Source organism: Bubalus bubalis, chromosome 10 (genome assembly GCF_019923935.1).
Source record: "Bubalus bubalis isolate 160015118507 breed Murrah chromosome 10, NDDB_SH_1, whole genome shotgun sequence".
NCBI classification, from domain to species: Eukaryota; Metazoa; Chordata; class Mammalia; order Artiodactyla; family Bovidae; genus Bubalus; species Bubalus bubalis.
Genome location: NC_059166.1, coordinates 34,743,141 through 34,769,066, shown reverse-complemented (window position 1 = coordinate 34,769,066; position 25,926 = coordinate 34,743,141). Strand labels below are relative to the sequence as shown.

The following is a 25,926-nucleotide window of genomic DNA, read 5'->3' as shown; positions in this document are numbered from 1 at the left end:
TACTTTAGTAGTTGCTCTTGGGTTTTAAAACATACATTCTTAAGATGGTTTGCCTTCAAACAATATTATTTCTTCTTATCACATTTAACATAAGCACCTTTTGACAATTTCCATTTCCCCTCTTAGTCTTTGTACTATTGTTACCATACACTTTATTTCTATGTATTTTATAAACTCCATTTAAAATAGTTATGTCTTTTAAGGAGATTAAGAATGAGAGAAAGCTTTTTATTTTTATCTGTATATGTACAGGTTTTAGTTTTCATCTTTGAATAGAACCAAATTTCCATCTGGTCGCATTTCCCTCCTGCCTTAAGTTTTTCCTTTAACACTTCTTCTAGTGCTAGTTGGCTGATGATGGATTAATTTAGCATTTACATGTCTGAAAAAGTCTTTCACCCTCACTTTTAAAAGATAATGCGTCCAGATAAAGAATTCTGGGGTTCCTTTTCCCTTTCTTTCAGTAAAGGTGTTGTACTAATGTCTTTTGGCTTGCATTGTTCCTGATGTGTGGATCTGCTATCGTTCTTGTCTTTGTTCCTCTGTATAATGTATCCTTTTTGCTTTGGCTGCTTTTATGATTTTCTTTTAATATTGGTTTTCAGCAGTTTGATCATCATGTTCCTTGGTGTGATTTTCTTCACATTTCTTATACTTGATATTTTCTGAGCTTCTTGATTTTAAGGTTATGGTTTTTATTGCATTTCAAACATTTGGCCCATTATTTCCCTCTCTATATATTACATATATTTCTTTATATAGGTGTGTATTTTGCACTTCCCTTTCTCTTTCCTTATTAAATTGGCCCACAGTAGCATTTAATTTGGGGAGAAGGCAGTGGCAACCCACTCCAGTACTCTTGCCTGGAAAATCCCATGGACGGAGGAGCCTGGTAGGCTTCATTCAGTCCATGGGGTCGCTAGAGTCGGACACAACTGAGCGACTTCATTTTCGCTTTTCACTTTCATGCATTGGAGAAGGAAATGGCAACCCACTCCACTGTTCTTGCCTGGAGAATCCCAGGGACGGGGGAGCCTGGTGGGCTGCCGTCTATGGGATCGCACAGTCGGACACGACTGTAGTGACTTAGCAGCAGCAGCAGCGTTTAATTCCTATTTCTTTTTTTTTTTTTTTTTTTTTGTATTGTTATGCCTGAAGTCTTTTTTTTTTTTTTTTTTTAATTTTATTTTATTTTTAAACTTTACATAACTGTATTAGATTTGCCAAATATCAAAATGAATCCGCCACAGGTTTACATGTGTTCCCCATCCTGAACCCTCCTCCCTCCTCCCTCCCCATTCCATCCCTCTGGGTCGTCCCAGTGCACCAGCCCCAAGCATCCAGTATCGTGCATCGAACCTGGACTGGCAACTCATTTCATACATGATATTTTACATGTTTCAATGCCATTCTCCCAAATCTTCCCACCCTCTCCCTCTCCCACAGAGTCCATAAGACTGTTCTATACATCAGTGTCTCTTTTGCTGTCTCGTACACAGGGTTATTGTTACCATCACTCTCTGTAACGTGTCCCTTTGTTTCCTGTTGCATTTACCACAGTTCAGGTCCTCATTGTTTCTTTTTGTCTGTTGCAAGAACTTGTCTTTATTTTACCCCTCTCCAGTCCTTCTTCTATATTCCTCACGGTCTATCACAGTGAGTTTTCTGAAATGTGCTATGCTTAAAACCCTTCAGTGGTTGCCTATAGAATGCACTTAGACTCCATAGCATGGTCCGTAGAGCCCCTCATCCCTCCCTGCTCGGTAGCCTTTTCCCTGTAGCACCCCCACCCCATGGATGGCACTCTGAACTCTTTATGGCAGTACCACGGAAGTGCCTCCGGTTCCCCAAGTGCATCGTGCATTTTCATCTATGTACACACTCATGCCTTTGTTACGAGGCCTTCCTGCCTCCCTTACCTTGTGCCTATAAACGCCTCCTCATCAAATTCACATGCCTCCTCTGTGAAGCATAATAACCTTGTCATCCCTTTCCAACTCCTTTGGACCTTGAACACGCTCTATTGTCTTGAGGTCATTGTTTATTAGTCATCCTCTAGGCTGACTTATGTGTGGGTAGAGACTGTATTGTATTTCTTGTTAAATACTTAGTAATGGCATGTAGCAAGCACTTAGTAAGGTGTTTGAGTAGATTGATGATTGGTATTTAGTAGGTATTGAGATCATTCTTCTTAAAATAAATTGAACTCAAATTTAAACATAAAACATGTTTAAAAAGCACTAATACAATAATTACATTTTGAGAGCCTACTATGTTACAGGCACAACGTTAGGCACGTTCCATTCCTTACCTCTTGTGTTTACAACAGCGGGACAAGGAGCATTATCCTCATGAGTGGCCCACTCATGGGAAATCTAAGTTTGGAGAGATTATGACCAAGGCTGTGCAGATAGAAAATGGCAGAATTGGAATGCACACTCACGTGTATGTCATACTTTTCCCTTCTTACATGCATATGAGGAGTTCTGCCACGTCACTGATAGTTCTATCATATTATCTAGGTTTCCAATAAGAGAGTTACAGCAGAAATTGTATAGACAACAGTGTGGATCATAGTATGGACTCAGAAAACTGATGTTACAGACAAAAAAGAAGTCTATCTAAAAGGCTATTGTGTATGTCTGGAAAGAGTTCTTTGGTAGACTGGCCTACAAACGTGCAGTGCTTATATCTTGTCTCATCTGTCATATGGCCATGTGACGGGCAGTCTTGAGGTAACAAGTCATAGAAATCTTCCCAAGCCATGGGATGTGGAGTTTGCTACAGAGAGGGATGAAGAGGCTTTAGGCGGTGACTTGGGGAACAGTAGAGGGAAGGAAAGACTCGAGGTGCCAGCTGTGCTAACAGAAGATTCAAGAGGCTCAGAAGCCTTAGTCATCACGACAGCCTTGGCTGGGGCCACATGCCTCCACCCAGTCAGCTGCAGGTCACTGCCTGCTGGACCTTATCTCCTCTTAGGTTCCCCTCAAGGCGACTGCTGATTCTTAGCCTAATTGCAATTCGCCCCCACCCCTCCAATTTAAAAATGTTGGGTGTAGTGGTCTCAGTGTAGTGGCTGAGTGTAAAAATGGAGTGTAGTGGTCTCCAGAAGCTGCAGGGGTTGTCCTTTTGTACATAAATATCATGATTTTAAAATGTATTCTGTACTACTGAATTCAGAATAAAATTTACAAAGGCATGGTTCTTTCCACTTTGGACTTTATATTCTAGAAAATAGTTAAACTGTGGTTTTGGTGTTTTAATTCTAAAACTTTCTGCTATGTGTGCTGGGGGTGGAGAGCTTTGGCATTTGACAAAAGAAGGGGAACTTCTGTTACAGCAACTCTGTTTTCCACAGTGTTGGCACACAAGGGTCTGAAGACAATGTCAGTTTAAATGTGCACTTGGGGACAATTCTTGACCTGTCCCTCATCTCAGAAGAGTTGCAGGTGGTGTGCAAGGAAGCTAAGTATACCACCTCAACCTTTTGAATAGCCTGTGGATCTATATTTAGTGTTTCTTTTAGTCTAGGTAGGTGAAAGAAAAGGTAAGCTCAGCTAATAAAAAGAAGTTTGCTTCTAACGAGGATACATTATGCTGCAAATTGAAACAAATTAGAACTTTTAATGTAGTTGCATTCTCTCCCTTAGGTCTTACATGATGTTGTAATGAAGATTTTATTGGTTCTTAAAAAAAAATCTATTAGCATGACTTATTCTTGTCGTGAGAAACAGGCACCTAGATTTGGGCAGTGGATGGAGGTAGTGATGGTTTCTGGAGCCCTTCATGTGATATCAATTAAGGAATTATTGGGTCAACTCACACATAAAAACAGCTGACCCACATTAATACTGACCTTAAATTATCCCAGTAGATATAATTGCTACTCTCCTTGCTGCCACAAAAGAGGTCGCTTATTTTCTTTTTCGTAATCACAAATATAAATTTTATTTAAGTGCTGACTTGTTACTAGAATTTAAAAAAATAAATCTTGGGTGTATACCATGGACTAATGGTGTTACAGCTCTTATGGAGAGTGGAATTGCTTACTTCAAGTTTATTGAAAAGTTTCTTAAGTCTGTTCTTTTAGGGAAAGTATTGTGTTTGGTGGACTTGATAGCATTTCTCATTTCCTTTCCTTTGTATTTTTAGAATTCTCCTAAGAAGTCAATTAAAGATATCCTGGGGAGGATTTCTAAAAAAAAGAAAAGAAAAAAAAACCAGTGTCAAAGACAAAGATTAATCAGTCATTTAAAATAGGTATGATAGTAAATAACCTAGGTAGAACCAGAAAGAGTATTTTTGTTGAGAGGTTGTTGGTAATATATTTTATGTGTACTTTTGTTGGAAAATGTTGGTGGTGGTGTTTAGTCTCTAATCATGTCCAACTCTTTTGCAACCCCATGGACTGTAGCCCGCCAGGCTCCTCTGTCAAGGGGATTTCCCAGTCAGGAATACTGGAGTGGGTTGCCATTTCCTTCTCCAGGAGATCTTACCAACTCAGAGATCAAACCCTCGTCTCCCACATTGAAGGTGGATTCTTTACTGCTGAGCCACCAGGGAAGCCCCTTTGTTGGAATATCAAATGATAAATCGTATAGACATTAAACTTCCATTGTTAACTAGGCTTCAGGGAAAATGAACGCAGTCATTTATCCTAGAGGTCTCTGTGGGAGACAGATACCTTTTTTCAAGTAGTAGGCAGAAAAAGAGCATAGCATAACTTTATTCCTAAAATGCCTCTTCTGGTTAATCTGAATTAAGAACCTACAAGTGAAAACACAAATAAGGTCTCACTGGAATGAAGATACACATTTCTTGAATCACTGTATTCTTACAGGGCTCTATGATGAGCCTTCTGATAGCCTCTTCCCTGGGCTAATGTTGATAGTCTGAGGATGCTTTGTGGAAATCCTAGGTGAGCCAGGGATCCAGGACAGATCTGGAAGATTCATTTATAAATGTATTTTTGTCAATTGGTTAATTAGTTTGTTATTGTAGATTGTTAATATTTGACTGGATATTTTGGCAGACTGACCAGGTTCATCAAGTGGAGAGGGTGGTGATTTTTCATATGGGTATTTGGATTAATGGAGTTCTCTGCACTCAATTTAAATTTAATATTAAGTTTAAATTTCTGGCCACTGTGTGCTATCCTTATTGGAAAATAGGAACATTTAAAAAGTTTTGCTACTGCCTGCGAGGACTTTAATCGACTATTCTCTTGACTGACAGATATTTATTGAACTTTTATTGCATTCAATAAACTGTGCTGTGGAGTAACAGAGCCAAGAGATAACAGAAAAGTAGGGCATGACTTCTACACTCAAGATGTGTCTTTAGCAGAGCAGATAACTGAATCAGTAGTTGGTGAATAAATACATTGATAAGTAATGCTCATAATTTGTAATGAAATTTTAAAAGGAAAACCATAGTTTTGTCTCTCTCCTGTATCACTATAGGCTGAAACAGCCAGGTATATAGTAAGTGCTCTATGCACCCTTGTTGAATGAATGACCAAGCAACCATGTATTATACATGCAGTCAGAGTTATTGTAATCCAGTGGAAGTTCATCCCTTCTGTCTGGGTTCACCAAGGAAGGCTTTGTAAAGTAGGGGATTTAGTTACTGAGACAGGCAGGACTGCCTAGAGAAAAGGGATTGTGAAGACGTTCCTGAGGAGATGCTGCAAGCGAACAGTGGAAGTATGGCAGGGGTGGGTGGTCACCAAAGACAGATTTTGAAAAGCCTTGGATGGCACATTTAAATTTCCCTGTAGAGACAATGGAGTGTAAAAGGATGTTTTAGAAATAGGAATCTAGAGGTGTTATACTAGATGCATTGAAGAGGGGAGAAGTTATAAAAAGCCCATGGATAAGGCTTGGTGATGAAGTGGATTGATGAGGAAAAGGGAGGAGTTAAAGATGGTGACGTTCTTGTTTGAGCTTTGTTGACTTGGATAATGTAATAGTAAAAGCATAAACGAAAAAAGGAAAATCAGAAGGGAAAATTAACGTTTTATGGGAAGATTTTTCTGTTTTAAATTTCTTAATGTTTAAAATAAAAGGGGCACTTCATTGTGGGCTGAGAAAAATCACAGCCAGCACAGATCTTTTTGACCTGAGAGGCATCTTGGAAACTGAGTTATGATTAGACTCCAGTCCAACCCTGTTATCTTATTGATGATGTATCAGTATGTGATGAGTGATGTTATTTTATAGCCACCTGGGGTCAGAAAGAGCCCCAGAAATGCAGTCTCTGGCTTAGATGCAGAGCATAAACAGGGTGGCAGATGTGGAGAGTCATTTACAATGTATTGAAGGGTACTTAAGAAGTACTCCTTCACTTGAAGTTTGGTTTTGTCTTAAATTTGAAGAGCCACTATAAAATAGTTCCGGGTAACACACCTAGAGGTATCTATACAGTATAAACATTGTGTTATAAGACTGGTAGAATCCTTTAAATATTAGGCAATGTACTCATTCATTCTTACTAGTAAAAATAGTCTTATTATTGTTGTTCAGTCGCTCAGTCATGTCCGACTCTTTGCTACTTCATGGACTGCAGCACACCAGGCTTCCCTGTCCTTTACCATCTCCTGGAGCTTACTCAAACTCATGTCCATTGAGTCAGTGATGTCATCCAACCATCTCATCCTCTGTTGTCCCCTTCTTCTCCTGCCTTCAATCTTTCCCAGCAACAGGGTCTTTTCTCATGAGTCAGTTCTTTGCATCAAGTGGCCAAAGTATTGGAGTTTCAGCTTAGTATCAGTCCTTCCAGTAAATATTCAGGATTGATTTCCTTTAGGATTGACTGGTTTGATCTCCTTGCTGTCCAAGGAACTCTCAAGAGTCTTCTCTAGCCCCACAGTTCTTGCTCCCAAATGTGGTATTAATAGTGCCACATTAATAATAATTTCTTTATCTTTCTTTTAATCATTTGACATATTTATGTTTAATAACTTCTGTGTGGATATCACTGAGTTGAAACTTACTCAATTCTAAGCATATTTTACACTGCAAATATTCTATCTAGGAATTTTTTAGCATAGCTCTGGAGTGCCATATTTTCGCTTTTGAGGAGGCAGCAGTTGCTAAGGCCCTCACTGGTAGCGTGTCCAGATGGACCTGTAACCCATCTCTCTTATGCTTGGATGTTGCTAGGAATGATGGTATCAGCATAATTGGCCTTGGACATGTGTTAAATAGAAGTGGTGGGGCTCAGAAGGAGGGTTTAGGTGCCAGTTCTCACTCTTGGCATATGCTTTTGTATTCCAATCCCTATTACATGTGAGGATAGAAAATAATGTCCATCTTCCTGCTCATACCCTTTGTGTCTGCCTGACCCAGACCCAAGGTTGTAAGTATAACATTGGGCTTTTGGCTTCTGGAGGTCATGGCTGTTATTCCAAAAACTGAGCTGACATTTACTGTGTGAGGATTCTAATTACTTCTTTTTTTTCCAGCTTTATTGAGATATAATTGACATATAACATTATATAAGTTTAAAGTGTTCAGTGGTGATTATTTGATAACATATCTATATATCTATAAATAAAATGAAATGTGTTCTACAACAAGATTAGTTAACACATCTTTCACTTCACATAATTATAGTTTTGTTTTTATGTTGAGAACATTAACACTCTATTCTCATAGCATGTTTCAAGTTTAGGATACAGTATTGTTATCTATAGTCACAATGCTGTACGTTAGATCCTCAGAATTATTCAACTTATACTTGAAAGTTTGTTCCCTTTGACCAACATATTTCCCTGCCTCACTCCCCCTCTGGAGTGAGAGGTAACCTCCATTCTGCTCTCTGTTTCTGTAAGTTCTGTGTTTTTTGATTCCATAGGTAAGTGAGGTCATGCAGTATTTGTCCTTCTCTGACTTATTTCACTTAACATAAGGCCTCAAGGTTTATCCATGTCACACATGGCAGGATTTCTTTCTTTTTAATAGATATACCCCATGTTTTCTTTATCTGTTCAACTGTTGATGGCCACTGAGGTTGTTTCCATTTCTCGCTCCCGTGAAATATATTACAATGAACATGAGAGCATAGATACCTCTTCGAGATAGTGATTTCATTTTCTTCAGATATTTACCCAAAAGTGGGATTGCTGGATCATATGATAATTATATGTTTAATTTTTTAAGGAAGCTTCATACTGTTTTCCGTAATAACTGCATCAATTTAACATTTTTACCAGGAGTATGCAAGGGTTCCCTTTTCTCTACATCCTCACCAGCATTTATTTTCTGCTTTTTTCATAATAACCATTCTGACATGGGTGAAGTGGTACCTCGCTGTGGTTTTGATTTGCCTTTCCCGATGATTAGTGATTTGAAAGTACACCTTTTCCTGTACTTGTTGGCCATTTGCATGTCTTCGTTGGAAAAATATTCAGATTCTTTGCCCACTTTTTAATAGGATTGTTTGTATTTTTGTCATGAAGTTTCGAATATGAAATCAGATGGGTGATTTGCAAATATTTTCTCATATTCTGTGTTGCCTCTTCATTTTGTTGATCTCTTCTTCTGTTGTGCACAAGCTTTTTAGTTTGCTTTAGTCCCACTTGTTGATTTCTGCTTTTGTCACTTGTTCTTCTGATGTCATATTCAAAAACAATCATTGCTAAAACCAATGTCAAGGAGCTTTCCTCCTGTGTTTTCTTCTAGGAGTGTTATGGTTTCAAGTCTTACACTTAAGTCCTAAATTCATTTTGAGTTAATGTTTGTGAATGATGTAAGATAGGGGTCAAATTTCATTTTTTTTTTTTTTTTTGCATGTGGATATCCAGGTTTTCCAACACCACTTATTAAAGAGACTGTCCTTTCCCCATTATGTATTCTTGTATTATTGTCATTGTCAAATATTAGTTGACCGTATATATGTGAGTTTATTTCTGGGCTCTGAACTCCATCCCATTGGTCTGTTATGCCACTACCATACTATTTTGAAATCAGGAAGTGTGATGTTTCCAGCTTGGTTCTTTCTCATGATTGCTTTGGCCATTTGGGATCTTTTGTGTTTTCATATGGATTTTAGAATTTTTTTAAAATTTCTGTAAATGAATGCCATTGTAATTTTGATAAAGATTGCATTGAATCTAGATGGCTTTTGGTAGTATGGACATATTAATGATATTCACTCTTCCAATCCATATATATGGGATTTTTTTTTCCATTTATTTGTGTCTTCATTTTCTTTGATCAGAGTCTTACAGGTTTTTAGTATATAGATATTTCACTTCCTTGGTTAAATTTATTCCTTAATATTTCATTGTTTCTGATGCTATTTTAAATAGTATTATTTTTAAAATTTCTTTTTCAGATAGTTTGTTGTTCTGTATAGAAATGCAGCTGATTCTTGTATGTTGATTTTATATCTTCAAACTTTACTGAATTCACTTATTAGGTCTAACAATTTTTAGTATTTTCTGTACATAAGATTATGCTATCAGCAAACAGAGGGGTTTTTCTTTCTGATGTGGATGTCTTTTTTTTTTTCTTTTTCTTGCCTGATTGCTCTTGCTTGTTCATCCATTACTGTGTGGAATAAGAGTGGTGAGGGTAGGCACTCTTGCCTTGTTTCTGATTTTGGAGGGAAAGCGTTCAAATTTTCACCATTGAATGTGGTGGGTTTGTCATATATGGCCTTTATTATGCTGAGGTATGTTCCTCCATGGGCTTCCCAGGTGACGCTAGTGGTAAAGAGCCCTGCCTGCCAGTGCAGGAGCGGTTAAAAAAACCGCAGGGTTCAATCCCTGGGTCGGGAAGATCCCCTGGAGGAGAGCAGGGCAACCCACTCCAGTATTCTTGCCTAGAGAATCCCATGGACAGAGGAGCCTGGCAGGCTATAGTCCATTGGATCACAAAGAGTTGGGCATCACTGAAGTGACTTGGCATGCACATACATGTTCCTCCATATCAAGTTTGTTGAGAGTTTTTGTCATGAAGAGATGTTGAATTTTGTCGTGTGTGTGTGTGTTTACCATGCATTGAAATGATTATGTGATTTTTAACTTTCATGTTGTTAATGTGGCATATCATATTGATTTATTTGCATATGTTGAGCCACTTTTATATCTCAGGGATAAATATCCCTTGATTGTGGTGTATGATCCTTTTAACATACTATTGAATTTGGTTTGCTAGTATTTTGTTGTGGAGAAGGCAATGGCACCCCACTCCAGTCCTCTTGCCTGGAAAATCCCATGGACGGAGGATCCTGGTAGGCTGCCGTCCATGGGGTCGCTAAGAATCGGAAACGACTGAGCGACTTCACTTTCACTTTTCACTCTCATGCATTGGGGAAGGAAATGACAACCCACTCCAGTGTTCTTGCCTGGAGAATCCCAGGGACGGGGGAGCCTGGTGGGCTGCCGTCTGTGGGGTCGCAGAGTCAGACACGACTGAGTGACTTAGCAGCAGCAGCAGCAGCAGCAGCATTTTGTTGAGTTTTTTGCATCCAAATTCATGAGGGTATTATTTGCCTGCCCTTTTTTATTCCCCTTATAGTATCCTTATGTGACTTTGGTATCAGGGTAATGTTGATCTCATAAAAGAGTTTGGGAGTGTTATATCCTCTTTAGTTTCTTTTTTTTCTTTCTGGCAGGGTTTGAGAATTGTTATTAATTCTTCTTCTTTAAATGTTTGGTAAAATTTAGCCATAAACCCAGACTGTCCTGGGCTTTTCTTTGTTGAAGGTTTTTGATTACTGATGTAATCTTAAATTTGTTATTGGTCTGTGGAAGGTTGTATGTTTCTAGGTTGTCTGATTTGTGGCCTATAATTGTTCATAGTAGTCTCTTATGACATTTTTTTTTTTTTTTGTGGTATCAGTTATAATGTTTCTGCTTTCATTTATAGTTTTGAATTCTCTTTATCTTGGTAAGTCTATTTAAAGATCAATTCTTTTTTGTTTTATCTTTTCAAAAAGACAACCCTCTGTTCCATTGATCTTTTCTACGGTTTTTCTATTCTCTATTTCGTTTATTTCTGCTCTGATTTTAATGTTCTTTCTGCTAACTTTGGGCTTAGTTTGTTCTTATTTTTCTAGTACTTTGAGGTATCAAGTTAGGTCGATTACTTGAGATTATTCTTTTTTCTTAATGCAGGCATTTATTACAATAAACTTCCCTTTTAGCTCTGCTTTTGCTGGGTGATAAAGTTTGGTATGTTGTGTTTCCATTTTTGTTTGTTTTGAAATATATGTTTTAAATTTCTCTTTTGATTTCATCTTTGATTCGTTGGTTATTCATGAGCGTTTGTTTAAATTCTACATATTTGTGAATTTTCCAGTTTTCCTCTTGCTATTGATGTCTAGTTTTATACCACTATAGTTAGAAAAGATACTTGGTTTGATTTCAGTTTTTAAACATTTGCTGAGACTTGTTTTGTGACCTAACAGTCTATCCTGGAGAACGTTTCGTATGTGCTTGAGAAGAGTGTATATTCAGGTGCTGTTGGATGGAGTGTTCTTTATATGTCTCTTGGGTCCATTTGGCCTCAAGTATAGTTCCAAGTCCAATGTTTTCTTTTTGATATTCCGTCTGAATGATCTATCCATTGTTGAAAGTAGAGTACTAAAATCCTCTACTATTATTACATTGATGTCTATCACTCCCTTGAGATCTGTTAGCATTTACTTAATGTACTTACTTCTCCCTGTAAAGCGTCTGCCTACAATGCTAGAGACCCGGGTTCGATCCCTGAGTTGGGAAGATCCTCTGGAGAAGGAAATGGCAACCCGCTCCAGTACTCTTGCCTGGAAAATCCCATGGACGGAGGAGTGTAGTAGGCTACAGTCCATGGGGTCGCAAAGAGTCGGACACGACACGACTGAGCGACTTCACTCACTTCACTCACTCACTTAAGGTACTTAGGTGCTTAGAAGTCTTTACCGCTGTCACTCATCTGCCTTCCTGGGTCCAAAGTTGAATGGAAGGAAATGAAGGACTGAATGGGCCTGAGAGGTGAGCCTCTAGTTTTTTTCTTTTACTCAGTTAAGGGAGACAGGAAAGAGAGTGAGTGAGAAATGCGCAGCATTCGACCAGATGAGAGCCAGCTCTTTTACAGAAATAAGAGAAGATAATTAAACCTTGATCATCACTAGCAGGGAAACAAAATGACCATAAAATACTAACATCTAGTAATTTACTGTCATAATCCTAATTCTTCTGTAAGAGTTTCCTATTTTTTAAATTGTAGTGATCTGAAATTAAAAAGAATACTAGTTTAACATGCTTATTTTAAACTAGTTCCTAGCAGTAGTAACCACCTTTGTCTTCATGGGAGTGCTGAGACTTTGTTAACACCGTCCAGGCCAAGTATTATAAAATCACTGATCCTGTGTGCTAAGTTAATTAGGAAATCTCGGTTACCTAACATTTGATGGTGGTGAAGTACGAACAGATACATCTTGCTGGTGATTCCACATGTCTAAGTCTCCTGGTGGTGGGTACATGGACTTTGTAGTAATGATCAGCCTTGGATGAAAGAAAAACAAAAATCCCATGTAGAACTGGGGAACTTCCAGCTTTGCTAGGTAGGGTATTTTTAGATTGGGGCTAATGAACTGCTTTTCAACCTGAAGTCTTCAGGGACAGGCAGTCTGCAAGTACCAAATGAAAAGCCAAGCCAGTATTCTTGAATTTATAGATCCAGTTTGCCAGATTGAAGGACGCTTGCTCTTTGTAACTAACTGAACTAGCTGGCCCCTGCATGCCGAGTGTCTATGGCAATGTGATCTCAGTGACCTCTCTTCTCTGTTGTGGAATGTAGGTGATAAGAATGGAGGTGAGCCTGATGATGCTGAACTGGTAAGGCTCAGTAAGAGGCTGGTGGAGAATGCAGTGCTCAAGGCTGTCCAGCAGTATCTGGAAGAAACACAGAACAAAAACAAGCCAGGGGATGGGAGCTCTGTGAAAACGGAAGAGGCTGATAGGAATGGCACTGACAGTGACAACAGGAAATGAGACCCAAATGCAGGCAGGACCCCGCTGCTCCGCGAGAAGCACCCCTGCCCTCCTCTGCCGAGTCAATGGACTAATTTGCATTGTGCTGTCTAAGTGTCTTGTCCAGTCCGTGAAGATTGCCTAATACTTTTCATGATTGATGTCTTTGCATTTCTGAAGCACAACAGAAGAGGAATGGAGAACTGGGACTATCAGAGGAAATCAATTTACGAAGGAAGAATGGCCCTGGTTTCACTTGCCCTCAGCCATGTCTGAGGGAGAGGGGACTTTGGGTTATGCCTTGTGGACTCGAATTAAAGGCCATGGAAGAGGCCTTAACGTAAATGGAATACTGCCATTTCAATTGCTTAGCAGGGCATTTGACTACCTTATCTGAGGCCAAAACACACACAGAGCTAACAAGTGCTACGCTTAAAATGATCACTGTTGACATTATTGCCCATAAGTTGGTCCACAGTTTTTCATGTTTGTCCTTTGTGTGTTGTTGCTATGCATTATTTACAGTAAATTTGATTCTTGTAAATGATATATTTTGGTGAAATGCAACCTTTTCTATAAAATGTGGGCAGCATTTTAAAGGTTTCTTTTTAACCTTCTTTTGATAAGTCAGTGTACCATATTTAATGTTTTTCATTGGCATTTGTACGTGAAATGTATCATATAATTTTTTTCCCATAGGCCCGAAACCTATTGGAATCCGGGACTTAATTAATGAAGCTTTGTGTCGAGAGAGGATGGGTCTGCAGTCCAAAGTGAAGGAGATAAAAGCACTTTTATTAAAGCCTGAGATTCAGGCCAAAATCAGGAGGGAGCTCTTTGAAGGAAGATTCATTAACAACAGTAATCAAGGAAACGATGTGGATTTCAGTGCAACTTTGACATAAACTCTACATTGTTATCATGGTACTAGAGTTTATGATATCTTTCCAGCTCATTAAATAGCTCTTTGGTGAATACCAAAGAAGTGTTCTGATAGTTTGCACAACAGCAAACCAACATTTGGTAAGGAATGAACAATTTCTTTCCAAAGAAAACTGAATTCTGCACTGTTATTTTTAAGCTAAACTTGTGTTTTAGAATGTTTATCTCTGTAATATCAAGATTCATTTTATAGAAAAGACTTCTTAATTAGCTGTTGTGAGATGTTCCTTGAGTCCTCACAGATAAAATATACAGACTGTGAAAAACCATTTACTAAAAAAAAAAAAACAAAATAAAACCCAGTATTTTAAGGGTTATTTGTTTCCTGTTGACATGACTTTTGTTGTTGTTCAGTCAAAAGAAGCATTGTTCACATGTATCTATATCTAGTGTTGCTTTTAATGAGACTGAATGTTTATTGATCACTAGTACTTGAATGAACATTTATAAATGTAATTATTGCAGTCACTGGTTAAGAATGTTTTATAATTGCCATATGTATTATTTTTCAATGATTGAAATGTAGTTTGCTTTTTCATTTCTTACTGAATGTTTGGGGTTTTTATTTTCTACTTTTCTGAAGATAAGCTAGCCCATGTCTTATTGTATCCCTTATAATCTGAATTTGCTTGCACTGGTTCATTTTTAAAGAATATTCTTGAAAATTTTCCTTCCCATATGATAATCACTGGTAACAGCTTTTTCTATAATCATTGTAAAATTGCTGCTACTAACAGATCATGATGGAGGGGGAAATTACTAGAGATCAAATATGTAATCATTTCAAAGATAAAATCCAGTTTACTCATGGATTTTTGCTATTTTTTCACTGGGTAAATTATAGTACATTTATTTATAAGTGAGTTTATGCATTTTCATGCCTCTTAATAAATGTATTGTTTTCCCTTGTTGCCTTTCTTCATTTATTTTTTTTCTTCTTAGAATCTGAATATAGTGAAGTCAGAAATAGGGGCTCTGATAGTTTCAGTGTTTTTTAAGACTATTTTGTATTAGATATAGTTGGATAACAATGTTGTGATAACAGTACAGTAAAGTTATTCAGTTGTATATATCCATGTGCCTATTCTGTTTCAAATTCTTTTCTCACTTCAGTTCAGTTCAGTCGCTCAGTCGTGTCCGACTCTTTGCGACCCCATGAATCGCAGCACGCCAGGCCTCCCTGTCCATAGGTTGTTACGTAACATTGAGCAGAGTTCCCTGTGCTATACAGTAGGTGCTTGTTCAGTGTTTCTTAACTTTTGTGTTCTTATCCTATTTGCTAAGATAGCACAGTTGTCAGAGCACCTTTAACCTTAGACTTTTAAATCACTCTAAATCAGTCAGCTTCACAGAAAATATCAACAGAACATTAAAGGCAAAGAAAATCTCAGTAGCATCTCATAAACTGCTCATAGCGTGTCACTCCAGCAATGTCAGTAGCAGAGATAAGAGAGCATGTGCATCCAGATGTGGAGACCTGGGTGCTGCTTACCATGAGCCTCTCCGAGGGTGGAGGTTTTATTGTATGTAGACAACGTCCTTGAGTTAACCCTTGAGGTGGGAAGCAAAGATATTTGGGAGCTTGCCTTGTTCTTGCCTGGAAAATCCCATGGACAGAGGAGCCTGGTGGGCTGCAGTCCATGGGTCGCTGAGGGTTGGACACGACTGAGCGACTTCACTTTCACTTTTCACTTTCATGCATTGGAGAAGGAAATGGCAACCCACCCCAGTGTTCTTGCCTGGAGAATCCCAGGGATGGAGGAGCCTGGTGGGCTGTCGTCTCTGGGGTCGCAGAGTCGGACACGACTTGTTCTTTAAGAGAGGAAACAGTCATAAGGAGATAAAGTGCTTTATCCAAGGCCACACTGCTGCTAGGCAATTGGACCTGTACTTGGACCTAGGGCCCCATCTCAACATCCACTGTTCAATAACCTGTTAATAGTATTTTAGGAGAAACAGCACATCTTATAGCATATCATAGATCTCTTTATCCTCAAGGAGCTACTTCAACACTTCCCAGCAATTTGAAAAGCTAAAAAAGTATCCTTTTTGCAATCTGGAGTTACAGGACTTTCTGCACAACTTACTGTTTTTTTTTAATTAAGCATCATGCCTCCCAGGTGTTACACACCTGGCTGTGAGCCAAATGCTTTAGGCACATTATTATGTTTCTGCCCTTCAGTGACCCTGTTAGGAAGTTACTAGTACTGTTTTACAGATTAGGAAATTAGGAAAGTGGGGCTCTAAATGGTTAAATGGCTATTTATAAAGCTAATAAAGGTAGGGCTCAGTTTAGACTTGGGTCTATTCTACTTCAAAGCCAAGCTGTTTCCACAACGCAGCAGTTCCTCTTTCCACCGAGTACAAGTCATTTCACAAGTTAAGAATGTGGAACAAAGGGAAGTCATTTTCTTTTGACTAAATCATCTCCCTTGAAGCCCTGAAGTTCTATGAACATAGGAGAGAAGTTTGTGATGGGAAATATTCAAAATGACTTTTTCCCCATTTAGTCAGAACTGGAGAAGAATCGTTTGTTGGGTCACCGAGACAGACTGCGTTGTCCTCGATTGGTGTAGTATGTTATATAGCCTTGTCTTCTGACAAGGAGGCTGTGTGGTTGGTGAAAGAGTGTCAGTTTGGTCCAGGAGGCAGACTGTGGTGTCTAGACCTGGACCGCACCGACGGTGATTCTAAACAAACCAGTTCCCTTTTCTGAATTGAAACAGTTTGGTGATAGGTGATTTCCAGGGATCCTAGTCTCTTTGTTACTTTATTTTGATGGTATTCATGCTGATGCCATGTCTCAACCAGCTACCCACATGTGAGACCTTCTTGCTTACACCATTCTAGTACATCTGTTGTCAACAAGAGACTGAGATTTCTAGAAGGCTTTGTCAGCATCATGTAGGCACAAATTTACTTTTATGACCAGATTCCAACATTTTCTGTCACTGGTAAAATAGTAGACCCTATATGAATATTTTTTAAAATGTCAAGTAATATTTTCAACAGCAGGACAAGACTCTGCTAGCTTTGAACTTGGTCCTATTTATAGCATAGATAGCCATGACAAACATAGACTGTGTATTGAAAAGCAGAGACATTACTCTGCCAACAAAGGTTTGTATAGTCAAGGCTAGGGTCTTTCCAGTGGTCACGTGTGGTTGTGAGAGCTGGGTGGTAAAAAAGACAGAGTGCCAAGAAATTGATGCCTTTGAACTGTGGTGCTGGAAAAGACTTCTGAAAGTTCCTTGGACAGCAAGGACATCGAACCAGTCAATCTTAAAGGAAATCACTGAATTCTCATTGGAAGGACTGATGCTGAAGCTGAAGCTTCAGTATTTTGGTCACCTGATGAGAACAGCTGACTCATTGGAAGTCCCTGATGCTAGGAATGATTGAGGGCAGAAGGAGAAGAGGGCATCAGAGGATTAGATGGGTGGATGGCATCACCGATGCAATGGACATGAACTTGGGCAAACTCTGGGATCTGGTGAGGAACAGGGAGAACTGGTGTGTTACAGTCCACAAGGTCACAGAGTCAGACACAACTGGGCGACTGAACAATAGCAACAGTAGTAGCATCTTAGATGATTGTTGTATTACTCTACCTTTCGTTCTAAATGTCAGACCTTTGAAATATACTAGTTATAGATAGAGCATACATAAGATTCAAACTATTCCCTCTAAAACCCCAGTGCTTCTATGTGTCATCTCAGCAGCCAGATGTTCCCATAAGGAGATAATTAAAACAGTTTTGACTTCATATTCTAGATGTCCTGTCAGACAGAAGACTAATACAATATGTTTGCACTTCTATAGTTGATCACCAATGCATAAACCAGTTACCATGTTATATAACAAAAATTTATTTCATTATATACTCAAAACAAACCTATATTATCTCCAAACCTAGTATCAGTCTTATCTTTGAACAAATTGTGGATGCATTCCTGAATTCCAACTTTTCCAGGTATTCATATAAAAAAGAAATAAACCCAGTGTACTTTAAAAAATAGTTTACAAGTCCTTACATGAATCTGATGGCAGCACACATTCTTAACAAGACAGACCCCTAGATTATTCATTCACAGTAAAAATGAATATTAGAGCAACTCGCTCTTGAGTCAGTGAATTTAAAATTCTCAACAGTTCTTTCCTGGAACACCATTTTGGGGATAAGAAAGCTTGTTTATAAGAGAGCTGAAGAAAGGTGCTATTATTATCTCTTGTGTAATGTCCTCAAAACTACTTATTTGGAGTCATTAAATGTAACTGATAAATTCAGGCAATTTGGAATGATTTTAAAATGTAAACTGCAATACTCATTGAAAGGTTATGAAGTTCTATTAAAGCATCAAAGATAGATACACTAAAGCTGAGAAATTGATTCATTGTTTTTGGGAAACATATGTTGCTTTCCCTTTAGTGGTTCAAATGATTTCTGAAAGCCCACTCTTCTATGACACTGCCCTATATATCTATATGTAAAATTCTTTGACCCATCTTTGTTTGCAGTCTCGTCCATTTAAGCTGCTTCACCGTACGGCATACTTGTTCTTAGGTAACTATTAGTAAATGGGTGCAACATTTCCAATTACTCCCCACGTTTCCTGCCAAAAACCACATGGGCACAAAATCACCATGGTTATTTCTTTGAACCAAAGAACATTTACTTCTTTTTTTTTTTTTTTTTGCCTTTTTTAACCACAAATATATGATCTCTTCCTATATTTAAATTTTTTGGTAAATGCTCACATAATATATATAAAGTTGAAGGTGAAAGAACAAAAAAACAGACTTACAGTTTGATAGGAATTACAGTGCTGAGGAAAGAAACAGGAGTGATATGTACACACCAATCCAAGAATTATCTGATATGCTAATTGAATTGGGGAAAACAATGAATATGCAACAGTGGGAGAGACTAAGTATATCTTTTTCAGATTCTGGAAGACAGTTTTGGAGGCTATTTTTATCAGGTCCGAGCTTGGGAAATGTCTTTATAGAAGAGGATGTGATGAGGGCTTTTGTTAGTTTTGTGGGCATTTCTCACATTTCTCATTGCGCAGCATCTTTTGAATACCCTTTCTTGTTTGAGGAACCCCCTACTTTGTGATCCCCACTTCTCCAGGAAGAGGTCTGCATTAGAGGCCAGGAACTGTCCTTCTCAGTCTCCTTTGTCACTGGGGTTCAGCCATAAGCCTTGGGCTCCACCAAGCGAGAGAGAGACCCTGCATGCCGCAGGGGCAAAGTCGCTATTTGGGGATCCTGTGCCCTATGTAACTGTCACATGCTGGCAGAGGGTAGAGGCAGGAGTTCACTTGGAGCATCTGACAGTGGAATGAGGCATCTTTCCTGCTACTTGGACACCCAGCCTGATTCTCTGGACATTCTGGGGATTCTGTGAGTTACTGAATATCCTTTGCTATAAAGTTCCCTTTCCACTTAAACTAGCTAAACTGATTCTGCTGTTCGCAACTAAAAGTCCTGACTGATACAGGCTACACTCCACTAAGTCAGTATTTCAACACAGGGCACGACTTGGCATTTTGAATTGGACATCTCTCCTAGCGTGCGATGGGTATTTGTGATGTAAGAAGTTGCCATTCCTGACCCCCAGGGACTAAATGTCAGTAGCAGACTCCAGTTACTGTGACAAATAAACATCCCCACACATTTCCAAATCCCCTCCAGATGAGGGCAACATGACCCCTCACTTGGGAAACACCCTATGTGCTCTCCTAACAGCATAAAAGAGTTCACATGCTTCCTCTCATGCCCATTCTATCAAGAGGTAATTTAGGTCTTAAAAAGGACGTGCTTACTGGGGCTTTGTACACTATTACATTCCTGGATAGAAGCAGAACAATGAAGCCACCTGTATGTTTTAAGTGACATGGATCGAAACACCTAGTTGCTGCATGAGAAAAATGGTGAAAGCGTCAATTGTGATGATAATGACACCATTGTTGAATCACCATTGTGATTCTTTGGGCACACTTAGAGAATGAAAATAGATGATCTCCAAAGTGGAAGCTATGTGGCATGATTAACATATTGTTATAATAAAAAGGCTATTTCTCATTTATTTTATTCAAAAATAAATATTTTGCATAGTATGCTGAAGAGCAAAAGTTTATAATAAACAGATGTAGAGATATTTTAATCTAAGAAATCTGAGAGAGATGTTTGAAATATAAAAATGTTTTAATATACCAAAAATATTAATTTTCCCTGAGCAGATATGGTAGAAAGATTTCAGCTATAGAATGGGAAAGCACTGTTCTACAGGGCTCTACTGAAACCTAGAGAAGAGCGGCTTCCTGAGTTAAGTGACACAGGTGAAAACACAAAGTTCAGTGGGGCATCCAAATCAAAGGAATAAGGCACAAGAGAATGAATACATTAGCGATAAATTGTGGAGAATTCAAATTTTATGTTTTAAGAGAAATTACTAGTCTTTAGTGCATTCAGAATGTGTCTTTAATGTTTATGCTAAATAGCTGTTGTAGTTTGTTGTTTACCATAGAGAAGTATTAACCCCCCCCCCCCCCAAAATCAGTGAATATCCTAGACCTAATTAGAAGGAAGTGATATAAACAAGAATGGCTCAGCCTGGGGTAGATTATTGCTTCCAGTTCTTCTCCTTCCCTGTATCCTTCTCATATGACTGCCTGTTTCATATGGCTTTACAGTGAATCTCACCAAAGGCAGAGTGTATTTCTCTGCTCCACTGATACCTTACTTGGCCATGTGACTTGCTTTGACCAATGGAATGTATGTGAATATGAAGCAGGCAAAGGCTTGAAATGTGGAGACTTGGGAAGCAAACCTGAACCAGACCTGCATCCTGGAGCCAAGCCCTGCCAAGTGCAGTCGTGACTAGGAGACCCACCGCTGCAGACAGGTGAGTGAGAACCAGATGCCTGTTGTTCTATGCCACCTGCTTTTTTTTGTTATGCAGCAGTATTGCGGCAAAAGCTAACTAGTGCAGGACCTACAAGTCAAACTGAAACACAACAGCAAACTTGAGCTAAATTGTGCTTTTGAAAAAGGCAGTAGCATTGAGAGGATGTACCATTTTGGGGCTATATGGATTTCATATTATATAATTTCATTCAGTATTATATAATTTATGGTATTTTTGTTTTTAAAAATATACATATTTATAAATGCTTTTAAATATTAACAGTGATAAGTTCTAAGTGGGATTAAAAGTAAAATTACTTCCTAATTTGTGCATTTTAGTAATTTTGCTATCTATTGCTGTTGTTAAGTTGCTAAATTGTATTCAACTCTTGGTGACTCCTTGGACTGTAGCCTGCCAGGCTCCTCTGTCCATGACATTCTCCAGGCAAGAATAGTAGAGATTTTAGTAATTTTACCATCTATATTAAGCATTTATTCTTACAGATAAAATCTTAAATGCTATTTTAAAATAAAACTAATCTATTCAGATATCACACAATTCATTATGTTGCAGCTGTAAGAAATTACTGCCTAAAGATCACCTTCTCACAAAACTCACCCCATTCACTCATGCATTCACTCACTTTTTGAACATTTCCTCTGGGCCAGATATTGAGCTGGGTGCTCGGTATGCAAAAATATCTATGTTGGAATGATGCACAACATATTGATATAGGTGTATTTATTCCTCTCTCTATAATCTCTATTTCCCTCATTTTCAGTAAGACCTTGTTTTTAGTGGGCAGCTACAACCAAAATAGAAAGAGAAGCAAAGGGCCGATTTTCATAGTTCTGGTTTTTCTGCTCCCAATGGCCCAATTCTATGCCAAGCCATAGGTTTGGCAACATAACAGGATGTTGGAGTCTTTCCCTGTCTGCTCTCATTTCCACTGAGGCACTAGGAAGCTAGATACATAAGAAGGATATATGTACAAAGGGAGAAACACCCCGACCCCTCAGTGAGGTCAAGAATACAAGAAAGGGGTAAAAAAGGATTTTGTGAGGAGGAAGTATTTGGAGCAAGCTGTGCTTTAAACCTCATGCTCTTCTGGTGGGGAGGGCCTGCTGAGTACTGCAGAAACTTTTAGTATAAACAGCTTCTTCCAAACACTGGCACTAAGAGACGTGACCAAACTCTGCCAGGGCTTCTAGTAGTCTAAAGTTATGTCCCTATGGTGACCCCTGGCAGTTCCTGTCTGGAAAAGATCAAGGTTGCCAAAATGTTGGTTTTATTTTATTTTTTCCAACTTTATTGAGAAATAATTGATGACTATAATTAAAGTGTATAATGTGGTGATTTGAATACATATACATTGTGGAATGATGACCAAGATCAATAAAATTAGCATATCCCTCAGTTCGCATGTTTAACTTTTTTGTGTGAGAATGCTTAAGATCTAGTCTGATCAAATGTCAAGTATACAATACAGTATTATTAACTATAATCACCATCCTGTACACTGGATCCTCAGGATTTATTCATCTTGTAACTGCAAGTTTGTATCCTTTGATTTACATCTCCTTGTTTCCTTCTTCCTCAACCCCTGGCTACTACCATTCTACTCTTCATTTCTATAAAATCAGCTTAAAAAAAAAAACAGACTCCACATATACCTGACACCATGCAGTATTTGTCTTTCTCTATTTGGCTCATTTCAGGCTTCCCAGGTGCGCTAGTGGTAAAGAACCTGCCTGCCAGTGCAGAAGTTGTGAGACTCAGGTTCAGCTCCCTAGGTCTGGAAGATTCCCTGGAGGAGGGCATAGCAGCCCTCTCCAGTATTCCTGCCCGGAGAATCTCATGGACAGAGGAGCCTGAGGGCTACTGTCCATGGCGTTGCAAAGAGTCAGACATGACTGGAGCGACTTAGCACACATGCACACAGGCATTTGGCTCATTTCACTCAGCAGAATGTTGTCCAGGTTCTTATGTCCTGGCATCATTGATAACCAGTTACAGGGCAAACTGCTTGTCAAAAAAAAAAAAAAACAGTAATTATTTTATTACGATTTCTAGTGATTCTTTTGAAGAAGGAAGAATGAAAGAAAAATTAAGACAAATTGTGGTGAGGCATACCATTTTGGTGTAAAAGAACAAAAATATCCTGTTATGTCTGTGTCTTGCTAGTTGTGTATTTTAGAATGGTGGCCGCAAAGTGAGAGAAACAAGTGAAACCCAGGAAAATGGGAAAATTGGATGCTTCACAGCAACCATGAGTTTGATTAAATTCTTTAAGTAAGAGGCTTAAAAACCTCAAGTGATGCTGAATTAACAATGTGTAGTGATACTGAAAATACTGCTGTAGTGTAATGATGTGAAACAATAATGCTATAATGATGCGGATTAAAATTCAGCATCATTATAGCAAGGAGAATCTCATTGTATTGCTACAAAACAGGGACTCAAATTACTTCTAAACCAACTAAAAATTTCACAAAATTCACTTTCTTAATATGCAGTTTTAAAAGTTTTTACCCATACAGATGCTTGTAATGACCACCATAGCCAAGATATTGAAGGATTTTAATATCCCAAAGAATACCTTCCAGCTCTCCCTTTCTTCTTAGACCCTCCCTTCACTCCAAACCCCTGGCAATCACGTGTCTGTTCTCTGTCATTATATTTCTGCCTTTTCAAAATGCCACAGAAGTGAAATCATACAATATGAGTTTGCGATTCCTACCCATTGGAGACTGAGTTCTTTCACTTATCAAATACAGAAATGTGTTTTATTTTTAAAAGAATGTTTATTTTTGCTAAATACTAGATAAAGGAAGCAGACAAAAAAGACTCAGTTACTGCAGGACTTAAATGGATAGCATCTTGACATTTTTAAAGAAATGGAGAAGTAATTAAGACACTGCAGAAACACTGTTTTCCTTCATATGTAAGGAGAGCTGCTTCTGTTTAAAGCAGATGGATTTGGGTTTGCCTTTTCTATTTTGGGTGTGTTCAAATATGTGTCCTCTAGACACATGATGAAAGAAAATTCACCTCCCTGCAGCCTTCCCTTAGTTTCTGCATATGGAAACATAATTATTCAGTGCTTAACTTAATTTTTTATCTGGGCACTTGAACTTATTCTATGGCTAGTGAGATAAATCTTTAGCAGCATATTTCCTTGTTCCTTGGAAAAACACTGACCTTTTAAACTGTCATAAGTTTATTCAGCCCAGGCTGTGTGGCATAGCACATTTATGTGCAACACATAATTGAGTTGGATCTATGAGAGGTGTCTGTGGGGCACCGCCAGCTTCCATCAGTGTGCTTCCACTGCCATTATAAGCAATGCATTTTCTCTGCTGCTGAGCTCTGCTCTTTCATATAATGGAAGCCATTATTTACGGAGGAAAGTAATACCGTGCCTTGGAATTCCCATAGAAATGAACATATTTAGCAGATCGAGTTCATACATGCTGAGTAAATAAAAGCAGCAACGTTCATTTCCAGCTGTAAACACACATACACACACGTTCATATGTGCTGTGGGAGTTGGGGAGAGGTGACTTCCAGGGAACAATGTACATTGCCAAAGGGTTCGCTATTGTGTTTCTAGTAGTATGCTCCCATAAAGAAGCAGACGTATTGTGAGATGTATAAGACTGGGCTTCCCAGGTGGCGCTAGTGGTAAAGAACCCGCGTGCCAATGCAGGAGACATAAGAGACATGGGTTTGATCCCTAGGTTGGGAAGATCCCTTGGAAGAGGGCATGGCAACTCACTCCAGTACTCTTGCCTGAAGAATCTCCATGGACAGAGGCGCCTGTGGGGCTACCGTCCACAGGGTCGCACAGAGGCAGACACGACTGAAGTGACTTGGCACACATGCACATAAGATGGACTCGAGCCTAGAGAATGGCTGTATGAAAATGTAGCCTTGAATGAAGAAATGAAGAAATCTGCCTTTCTTCAGATGCTTAATATCAGGCCTTTTGAATTGCTCATGTTTTCCAGTGAGCTCAGTTCTGTACTTCTAGGATTTTCTTTAAAATGTATTACAACTACACAGGAATTTGTTTTCAGTTTTAATTTTCGATTGCATTTCCTTTGAGGTTGACTGTATTCTCTATTTGTGTATTAAATGCTTCAGTTCGAAATTATGAAACGTTTGTGATCAAGAAGCAGAGTAGTTCAATAACCAAGCAGAACACTGAAATATGATTTCTATTTTTATCCCCAGTGTTGTGCCAAGCAGACTGGGAAACCCTTCCCTGGTTTGTACTGCATCAGAGACTAAAACATGAGTAGATCATTGTCTGTATCTCCTTGGAAAATCAGATTGACTACATTTCTTGTGGCTGGGCTACCCTGTTTTGAAATCAGAAAGATTGTAATGAAAGATCTGTTTTGAATTGTGTAAGAAAATCAGATTGACTGCATTTCTTGTGGCTGGGCTACCCTGTTTTGAAATCATAAAGGTTGTAATGAAAGATCTGTTTTGAGTTGTATAGGTTTGGCTACTATCCAAACAGCAAAAATTGCTTCTTCGTGCTCTCATTACACCTTGAACATACTCTTATAAGCGTTGGCTTAACACACCTGTTTCTCCCTCGGCTGTCTTGGAGGCCTTCAATGACACGGATTTTTCTTTGTAAATACAGAAGTTCAGTAAATATTTTTGAATAAATATTTACATATTGAGAATTATAGTTTTTTTTCCATTGTTTCTAGACTTAAAAGGCAATATACGATGGCTTTGAAAATGAAAGTTTGTGGATCCAGTCTTCTATAAAAATAGTTTTCAATTCATTTTATGAAGCCAGCATAACTATGATACCAAAACAAAAGAAAATGCAAGGAGAAAAAAAAAAAACCACTACAGATGAATATGCCTCATACACAAACAAAAATAACAAAAACTTAGCAAATAAAACCTAGCTCTGTGTGTGTGTTTGTGTATTAAGTATAACCTAAGTGTAGTTTCGGAGAAGGCAATGGCATCCCACTCCAGTACTCTTGCCTGGAAAATCCCATGGATGGAGGAGCCTGGTAGGCTGTAGTCCATGGGGTCACTAAGAGTCGGACACAACTGAGTGACTTCCCTTTCACTT

At 38.6% G+C, this 25,926-nt stretch overlaps 1 protein-coding gene and 1 long non-coding RNA gene across 7 annotated transcripts in view; both read left to right on the top strand.

The window, feature by feature from the left end:
* The window catches only part of AKAP7 (A-kinase anchoring protein 7), a 125,416-nt gene extending 110,600 nt beyond the window's left edge, over positions 1-14,816 (top strand). For 3 of the 6 annotated variants that reach the window (XM_044924225.2, XM_006046296.4, XM_044924226.2), the window contains one exon: positions 13,664-14,816. In XM_044924225.2, coding sequence (XP_044780160.1) covers positions 13,664-13,869 — 206 coding nt within the window. In that variant the 3' untranslated portion in view covers positions 13,870-14,816. Of the gene's footprint in view, positions 1-12,791 lie in introns of all 6 variants that reach the window. The other 3 variants (XM_025294531.3, XM_006046299.4, XM_006046300.4) reach the window with 1 other exon arrangement.
* Positions 14,817-17,362: 2,546 nt separating this feature from the next.
* The window catches only part of LOC123464607, a 48,706-nt gene continuing 40,142 nt past the window's right edge, over positions 17,363-25,926 (top strand). The window contains exon 1 of the long non-coding RNA XR_006639639.1: positions 17,363-20,816. This is a non-coding gene — a long non-coding RNA (uncharacterized LOC123464607). The remainder of the gene's footprint in view (positions 20,817-25,926) is intronic.